The 9,830-nt window shown below is 37.3% G+C and overlaps 1 protein-coding gene across 5 annotated transcripts in view; it reads right to left on the bottom strand.

Moving 5' to 3' along the window:
- Positions 1 to 1,454: 1,454 nt before the first annotated feature.
- LOC122559083 (microphthalmia-associated transcription factor-like) overlaps positions 1,455 to 9,830 on the bottom strand; it is a 286,328-nt gene continuing 277,952 nt past the window's right edge. For 4 of the 5 annotated variants that reach the window (XM_087994442.1, XM_087994439.1, XM_087994443.1 and 1 more), the window contains 2 exons: positions 9,430 to 9,577; positions 1,456 to 7,105 (listed from right to left, as the gene is read on the bottom strand). In XM_087994442.1, coding sequence (XP_087850568.1) covers positions 6,707 to 7,105; positions 9,430 to 9,577 — 547 coding nt within the window. In that variant the 3' untranslated portion in view covers positions 1,456 to 6,706. Of the gene's footprint in view, positions 7,106 to 9,429; positions 9,578 to 9,830 lie in introns of all 5 variants that reach the window. The other variant, XM_087994440.1, reaches the window with a different exon arrangement.

The raw sequence follows: 9,830 nt of genomic DNA, 5'->3' as shown, positions 1-9,830 counted from the left end.
ATAATTAGCATCTTAAATTCTATTCAGGACTCCAGTCCAGTCGCCAGAATGACTTAAGGAAGCAGTATGCCAGAAGCTCAGTTGGAACTAGCTTGTAGCAGGCTCAACACAGATAAGCATTCCTAAATTAATTAGAAAACGGTACTGCGGAATCTCCTTCATTTACCATATCAAGGTGATTATACCTACTGGATATTGGAAATTTGTTCCAATTGAAGGATCCCATCATTGGGTTTGCAAAAGATAATTTGTCATGCAAAATAAACCAACAGAACTCAAAGTGAATTTATTCCATTTTATTTCACAAGGGATTTTGGAATTAGATGGTTGTGAATTTAATCTGAAAACTCAGTTTTCTCAGGGAATCTCTTATTTTGGGAGGGGGGGAATCTACTCTGTACAGTCAATGCAACGCCATTTAGATTTGGTCAGGGATGATGGCAAACAGCTCAAACTTTTTTCCCCTCAAGGGCTCATCTTTCTCCAAGATTACCTTTGGTTTTCAAGGACTACTTTTCATTTTGATGAACTCATTTATTAAGTGATGCAGTCAAATACAAAGACTACCTTCTGCATTTCTATTAAATTATGGGTTACACTCACATAGAAACAGAATTAGAAGAATGAGTATTCTCAATAATTGTTAACCTTCTATTAATCTTAATGCCACAACTAACAAGGAAAGCACTAAAGCTTTAACATCATAGTATTTAAATTCGTGCATGTCAGAATACTAAGCGACAAAAGTTTTTCCCCACAAACTAACTGATACACTTCTACCATACAAAATGTCATCAACCTAAACACAACGTCCACATATTGTGAGGTCACAGCTCATACCAATTAGCTAATTTCTTACACATATGCACAAAGCTGAAACATTTTCAGTAGACAGCTATGACCTATTTTATTTCAATCTCTAACTGTGATTTAATAGCTGACAAGATTTTTTACAAAAGCATCCATCACATCTATTGCAATATTGTAGCTTCTGAACATAGACAGCTTTTAGCGAGAGATTCCACATACATTTATAAAGAATTCATTAGCAAAGTCATTTGAAATATTCTTAGGTTCCACTTAGCCGAGTACTGTTTCAGGATTAGCTTCAAAATTGTTCTCCTTCTGTGGCAGTCGCCCTTTCCCCCAACCTTACAGTTTCCTTTTACCCTGCCTCCTTCTCAGTCTCCTTCTCTCCCCCACTCACACTTCTTTGAGTCTTCTCAACAATACTTTGACCTTCTTTCAGTGCATCCAACCTCCAAAGCACACACCCATCCTCATCAAGCCTGGGAGTCTAAACTCCTGACAGCTTCCTACCCTTGGTTTCTTAGCATAAGGTCTCACCTGACACCCCCCCCCCCCCACACCCTCCCCCTTTACCACCACCCCCAACACCTTCCCACCTTGGTTCCACAACAAGTGGCTTGCAAGCAAATGTTATTCCACATTCACACCCAGCCAACAAATGCAGCAAAAGGTTTCCCCAATTTATTCACTTACTTCTTTACATTCTCACTCACTGTCTTTCCTTTCTAATTATCCTGCTTGCCTTTCAGTCAATTGTAGCTTGTTTCTCTGATAACTTCCCTTGTGAGTGAAAGTATCAGCAGCAAATGCTTGTGCTAAGAGCAACAAAGTCTGAGAGATTCTTTCCATTCAACTCAGAGCAACTTTTCTCTCATTATCACCTTCGGTGTTGAATGTTTTTGGGTGTTTTGGGGATTTCAAGGTGAATTCATCCACTTTCCCAAGTATTTTAAACTAAACTCACACATAATAGAAATTTAATACGCATAATGATAAATGTAGAAACCAGCAAAAAAGTCCATCCTATAACTGAAAGTCTTTAATATATCACAATGTCTGACTACACAAAAATAGAAATGAACACTAGAGGAGAAAGACAATATTTTGATGCCCTTTATTTAAATATGTTGGTAACTATGTTATTAATCATTTCTATACATTAAGAATGTAAATTTTTTGGCAAAAAGTAAAAAGTCTGAAACTTATAAACTAACCACAGGTACTATTCCATCAAATGTACTTACAAATATATTTACAAAAGTAACAATCAGGAGTTGCAGTTTCAGTATCATTAAATGTTGTCACAATATATTGTGTATAATTTATGTAACAGAGAATCTCAGAGAATCGTCTCTGAACCTGGAGTCTATATAGAGGAGCTGAAGCTATAAAAAAGCCTTTCAAGCTTTTCTTCATAAATGGCAACTCACATCTTTATTTACTGTGCTTTTTACCCTATTTTGTGCAATTTGAAACTAACACATATTTCATAATTTTTAGACTTACTACAGAGTTAATTCCAGGTGGAAACCACTATGTAACGAGAGATATTCTGGATAGGAGTACTCTAATTAATTCTAAAAAGTTATCACTTGTACTATCACACTGGATTCTGACACTATGGAGGGATCTCAGGAAAATAGTATTCAAGTGGTTCATTTCTTAATCCACAAGCAACAAAGTTGTAAAACAAATAAGGTTTGTTTGCATTCTTCACTTACTGTACTTTCTCTATGACACAAAAGTACAGGTAAACATTCAATAATATTTTGGGAAAATGTTGATCTGTTTTAATTTGTTAACATAATGTTATGTGACTGTTCACGCAAAGGTAAACAAATACAAGGAGCCAGAAACATTGAGTAATGTTTTATGACATGTTTTGTTGTTGTGGCTTAGGTCCAAGAGGCTTAAAGCTGAGTACCATCACATTTGCATTTCTCAGATGATGAGGTTGAAAGATAGCCAGTAAATAGTTGTGTTGAATGCATATTACTTTAGATTCATAGGGTTCTTTGCATGGCACAATAATTGTGGCAGAAATATGAAAATAAGCCAAAATATATAGAAGATACATAACTGTCAGATGTAGTGTATTTTTAAAAATTTGATCATGGGATATGGAGATAACTAGTAAGGTCAGCTCATCTATTAACCACCTAATTACGGGTGAGGTGGTGGTGATGAGATGATGACTCTTGGACCACTTAATTTCACATGGTCAAGAGATATCCAGGGAGGGGGTTCCAGGATTTTGTTCCAGTAACAGTGAAGGAATAATAACATTTTTTAAAGTCAAGATATTATATGCATTGGAAAGGAACTTGGCGGTGATGCTCCCATGTGCCTTCTGTCCTTGTTCTTCCAGGTGATAAAGAACAAGATTTAGCTTGGCTAGTTTGTGATGCAGACTAACACTGCAAGCATGAGTTCAATTCACGCACTGGGGTTGAGGTTAGCATAAAGGATTCTCCTTCTCAACCTCTGCTCCCCCAAAGCCCCGAGGCACAGTGACCCTCAGGTTAAACCAACAGCAGCACAGAGCAGTCCTGCAGTCTAGTGAGCGTATGACGATTTTACTTCAAAGACTGGGTTTGAAAGGTGCTCTCAAAGGACTCTTGGGAACTGTTGCAGTGCGTCTCACAGATGATATCAATGATAACTCAGGTGACACATCACTCTGTTGGTAAGGAGTGAATTTTAAGGTGGCGGATGTGGGCTGCTTTGTCCTGAACACAATTAGGTTACTAGGGTATTGTTGGAGCTTTGGGTAACCAGGCAAGTGTTTACTATTTCAGCACATTCCTGACTTATGCCTTGATATCAGACCTCCTCTTTGGAGCTAGAAAAATAATCATCACTTATAGTTCCTCATTTCTTGCCTGCTCTTGTGATGGCAGTATTTATATGGATGCTTCAGTTATGTTTCTTGTGAGTTGTAATCCTCAGGAAGTTCATTCTGATTGATGGGTAGCTCAGTGATGGTGCTGAATGGCAAAGGGAAATGCTAAGGTTCTCTTGCTGGCTCATTGCCTGGTACCTTTGTAAAGTGAGGGGAAAATGAGGACTGCAGATGCTGGAGATCGGAGTCGAGAGTGTAGCACTGGAACAGCACTGCAGGTCAGGCCGCATCTGAGGAGCAGGAGAATCAACATTGATTGTCCTGCTCCTGGGATGCTGCCTGATCTGCTGTACTTTTCCAGCACTACACTCTCGACCCTTTGTAGTGTGAACACTATTTGCAACTTATCAGTGCAGTATTATCCAATTCTTATTAAAGTGAGTTAGGAGTTCTTCCTTATCTAAGAAAGTGTCATTGGAACTGAACATTTATCATCAGTAAGCATTCCGAATCTGGCCTTATGGCAGAGGGAAGTTAGCAATGAAGCATCTCAAGATGTCTGGACAGCTCCAAGTGTGATATCCTGGAGCTGAGATGACCAAAACCAGCTTTATTTTACAGTGTGTCTTTATTAACCAGATATAAAGCTGGTCATTACAATGAATAAGTAATGATGGTAAAGTGGTTAGATTTCCTTATGGAATGAAATACATCAACCACAACCAATAATTGTGTATCGTCTATGATAGTAAGGCCAGGGTTAAAAATTTTTTAAAAAGTCTGCGATTTACATTCCAATGGACCACACACAAAGCATGCTGCATCTGGCAGCAAATGAATATCACATTACAGTACCAATTAGCTCATTAAAAGGCAGTATTTTAAGCTACTTTTTTCAAGAAACACAGGTTTTATACTTTGTTAACAGCTAAAACAACAGTCTCCCATCTATCAAGTGCATCTTTTATTTCAAATCACATCTCCGTAAGTGCATGGCTGTTGTGCTTATCTTTCATTATTTTACCTATTTTTCTCTCCACTTGCTGTTTTGAAAAGATTTAACAAGAATTATTGCTTTCAACATAACATTATAGTATTGCATACTTCTGTCCCAGGATTTTGGCAGAACAAGGCTGTGTAGTCAATTCCCTTCAGATTAAACTTAAAAGCAGTCTCTTGAGGTTAGTTACACAGAAGAGTGGCACAATGTCAATAAAACATTGAATCATATCATCAAAGAAACTGGAAGGTCTCATTCTGAATTCACGCAGCAAGCAAAGTCATATATACTTGTACACAGGCCAAACCTTCATGTATTACACCCTTCAGTCAGTGCATATCCAAAAGACTTAGCAATCGATTTTAAGGCACTTCATTCTGAATTCATGTTTCGCTGCCACATACAGTACATTGTAAATTTAAAACCTATTTAAAAATTCTTCACTTCATCACAGCTTTCACACAACTAATGGTATGAATGTAAAACAATTACCTAGGCACAGTTCAATGCAAGTACAGCTACTGAAATTGCATAGATCCACAACAAAGTAGATGATGTAGCTTCATATTTCTACTGTTACAACACTGTTGTAGTTAAAATAGGGTTATTCCAATCACTGTGATGATCAGTTGATTGATTTACTTTGACAAAACGCTAGTCTTTTCTTGATCACCACTATAAATCTGTTGTGGCAGAGGTGAGTGGAGTACATCACAAAACACAACGGTAAATAATTATTCTCACTGAACATTTCCGTACATTATAATATACAACCGTAAAACTGTGAAAGAGATCATAGTAGGGCACACAATTTATCTTATTCAAGAGTAAGATTATCTACACCTATTTCAGGCATAAAACCCCGTGAATTAAAAATAATTTTCACTCATGGAACAAACTGTGTGTCACATCATAATTCCGTCCTCATGCTCACTTCACAATGCAACACACTTTATCTCCTCTGCTTCTTTCACTATGATGATCGCAGTTAATGAATACCCTGTACTGGCCATCACCTTGACAGACATCATCAAACAATCAGAAAGATTATCCAAATAACTTCATCAGGAGCAAGTACACTATCAAGTAATGATTTCATAAGCAGAAAGCTGTTTTTTTTTAGCATGCTGCAGTGCTGAGGGACTTAACATGTAGATCTACTACCATAAGAGGTATCATTAGAGAATAAAAAGGTAGAGTTCCAACTACATACAGCACATTTTCTTCTAATAGTTACTCTCACCATTTAAAAATAAAATAAATAGCACATCAAGTTAGCTCCTAAAGCATCACTTTAGATATATGTACTACAATCATGTTTTCTGAACAAGTAATGCTCTCATTTTCAAAGTTAATTTAAAAACATGTCTAAATAAGATTGGGTTTTGAAATACAAAATATGCAGACACTTCACTAAAAACGTCTTGTCCTGACTTCAAGTGTCTGTGTCCAATGCAACAAACTCTCCACTAAAAACATCCTGAAGAAATATTAAGTATTGCCTTACTGAATGCCAGTACCCTTCAGCGTATGCATATTCATACAACTACTTACTCAAATAAAAAATAAAAATCTGAAAGGACTAGCATGAAAATAAATCAATGAGTACAGGTCATGCAAAATCAAACTTGCCGTAAAAATGAATTAAAACATATGTAAATATTAAGAAACAGACAATAGAAAATATTTGCCCAAATTAAAAGGTACATTGATTTTGTTTCTCCTACATTTACTTCAAGGCCTTAAGTGACTTTAGAATAAAATCAACCATCTACATTCCCAAATAGCTACTTTTGTCTTCTACTGTCTGAGTATCATCATTGCCTTCTCCGCTTATCTGGCAGTGCAACAGTTTCCTGCCTTTCCACAGACAGATACAGTTCTGTTTTCCAATGCTTCCATTTATTTCTATTAACTCTGCTGACTTTATTGGACTGATAAATAGGTCTACAGTTGCAACACAAGATCTTTTTAAGCTAAATAAAAAAAAACACGAAGAGAACTTTAAGGAAAAATGAAGTATCAGATGAAGAGTTAAAAAAACACTTTGCGCGCTAACACCCATTTTCACTATCTTCCACGCTCATGCTACTTCGCCGACTGCTTGTCTTTGAAGCACCAGGTGATACAGATGAGAGGAGTGGGTCAGTTGCTTCCCCAGGTGACAGAGTATCGTCCATCAGAATATCATCTAGCTTGGAACCCATTTTTGTGGGAGCACTGTAGGTGCCAGCATGTCCAAGGTTATCATTGAAGGTGAGAGTTCCATCAGACAGATTCAGCGTAGTAGCAGCAGTAGTGCGAGAAAGGTCTGAGTGGTGTTGTAAGCTATTGTTGTGGCACTCATCAGTTACTGGCTCTAGTTTAATGTTCCGTCCAGTAATATCAGGTGAGCAGAGGCCAGAAGGGTTAACCAGTGGTAATCCATGTGCACGGGCTTGCATTTCAAGTTCCTGAGAGTTGAACACAATAACAAAGTCCAAATATACACAGATTCTGTTGAAAGATAGTTGTTTTCCCGACTCAATGCACCCCTTAAAATTGTACAGTTCCCAGATTCCTTGAAATTTTAAAAATTAGTTATAAAAAATATTTCACTAATTCTTTCTGACAATGATTAATTATCTTGTGGTGGTGTGGTCAGTGCTAGCTTGCAACACAGTTCAACTGTGTGTTCAACTCCATGCAGTGCAGCTTGAACTCTAAACTATCTGATTCAGGGAAGTGAATACTAACACTCTAAAGACATACCAAAAATTATAACACATAGAATTATCGGTTGCATGGATCGGCAGTGTTTGAAGAGCAAGAATTGAAGTGACTTTTGGTTGTAAGGTAGGCATGCCTAAATTGGAATCAAGATGATTGGAGTTATACAGGAATTTCTTTTTGGGAGGGCTGCTCATGTTTATTAGGCCAAAGTTAGGAATTCAGATTTAAAATTTTGGGAGTAAAAGAACCTTGGCGTGGTCATACAGACATCATGAGGATGATGCAATTGAATAAGGTCTTAACAAGGAAAAGCCAAATCTAAACCTATAGGTTAAAAACATAAAGGGGAATGTCAAATACATACAAGATCTTAGATAGGCCGGAGTATTGTATAGTTTTAAGCACCTTATCAGACAAAGGACATAAAATCAATGGAAATGTTGTAGGACAATATCAGTAGGGTGTACAACTGCAAGAGTTTACAATTATGAAAAGACATTTATGAGAAGTTGGGACATTTATCAATATTTCTGAAAGTTTAAGAGTGATCTAATACAACTCCTCAAAATTATGAAAAATTATGATAAGGAAATTAGTAAGACTTTAGTAAGGCATTCAACAAGATTATGCATGGTAGACTGGTTACATCACAATGGATTACAGGGAGAACTAGCCATTTAGAAACAAAATTAGCTAGAAGGTAGGACACAGAGCATGGTGGAGGGCTGCTTTTTGGACTGGAGACCTGTGAACAATGGTGTGCTTCAGGGATCAGTGCTGTGTTCACTGTTCTTTTCTCATCTATACAAATGATTTGGATGTGAATATATGAGGAAATGTCAGCAAATGTGCAGATGACACAAATTGGTGGCATAGCGGACAGTGAAGAAGGTTACCTCAGAATACAGCAGGACCTTGATTAGATGGGCCGATGGGCTGAGGAGTGCAGATGGAGTTTAGTGGATATAAATGTAAGGAGCTACATTTTGGTAAGCCAAATCAGGGCAGAATGTATACACTCAATGGTAAAGTCCTGGAGAGTGTTGCTGAGCAAAGGAACCTCAGAGTGCAGGTTCATTGTTCTTTGAAAGTGGAAGCACAGGTAGACAGGATAGTGAAGAAGGCGCTTGGTATAGTTGCCTTTATTGGTCAGTGCATTGAATATTGGAATTGGAAAGTCATGTTGTGGCTGTCCAGGACACTGGTTAGGTCACTTTTGGAATTCTTCATTCAGTTCTTGTCTCCTTGCTATAGGAAAGATATTGCTAAACCTGAAAGGGTTCAGAAAACATTTACAAGGATGTTGCCAGGATTGGAGGGTTTGAGCTATAGGGAGAAGTTGAACATACTGGGACAATTGAGGAGTGACCTTATAGAGGTTCATAAAATTATGAATGGCATGCATAGAGTGAATAGTCAAAGTCTTTTCCCTGCAGTTTGGGAGTCCAAAACTAGAGTGCATAGGTTTAAGGTAAGAGGAGAACTTTAAAACTGATTTGAAGAGAAACATTTTCACACAGAGTGTGTGGTGTGTATAGAATGGACTGTCAGAGAAACTGGTAGAGGCAGATTCAATTACAACATTTAAAAGGCATATGAATAGGAAGGGTTTGGAGATTAATTTAGGATAGCTGTTTGGCATGGACATGTTAGACTGAAAGGTCTGCTTCCAGGCTGTACATCTCTATGACTAGGGATATATTCTGTCCACTGTTTCGTGAGATTGCAATGAGACAGCACAAATTAGAAAGTAGTTGTTTCCAATGGGTATATACGGAATGCCCAATTATCTGACAAAAGCAATTAATTAAACAACATTTTTCGAGAATTAGAAAGCGTCTTGGCAAAGGGGAACAGCTAAGAGCGTGGGGGAGTAAAACTCATTGGATGAATGGTCAGTTTCTGAGCCTAAACATTTTATGCTTCAGTATTCAAAAACATATTAAATGTATTGATTTGATTAAAATTGGAAAAAGCCTGGGAAGTAGGGGATTTCTTGACTGAGCTATAAAGCTGAGAAAAATAAATGGAGAAAGGAATAAAGTATTAAGTTTGCTTAATGAACCTGTATCCTCAGTATTAAGTGTCTGTTGGCATGTTCCAGTTTCTTCTGTCGTGTTTCAAAGTCTTTTGCTCTGTGTTGTTCTTTTTGAAGCCTTCGAATATAATCCACAGATGCCTTTAGAATAGTGCCTTTGTTCCAACGCATGTCCCTGTTAAAAGATTAAATATTAGGCAAAAGATGCTCAAGGCAAATTTAGATTACAGTAAAAGCTTGTATGAGTAACTACCAGTAAACAACAAAACTATCTTAAAGGGTAACCATAGCATAACCCTTTCAAATTAACTGTAAGATGATGCCAAAAAGATATTTTAATATATGGTTTAAATCTCATTGCATCAACGTAACATAATCACAAATTATAGATCAAAGACTGCCATGTGGGAGCAACTGCTTTGGTGTAA

Source organism: Chiloscyllium plagiosum, unplaced genomic scaffold (assembly GCF_037043375.1).
Source record: "Chiloscyllium plagiosum isolate Xiang-an unplaced genomic scaffold, Cpla_swu_hap1 HiC_scaffold_14, whole genome shotgun sequence".
Lineage (NCBI taxonomy): Eukaryota > Metazoa > Chordata > Chondrichthyes > Orectolobiformes > Hemiscylliidae > Chiloscyllium > Chiloscyllium plagiosum.
This window is presented reverse-complemented; position numbering and strand designations above follow the sequence as displayed.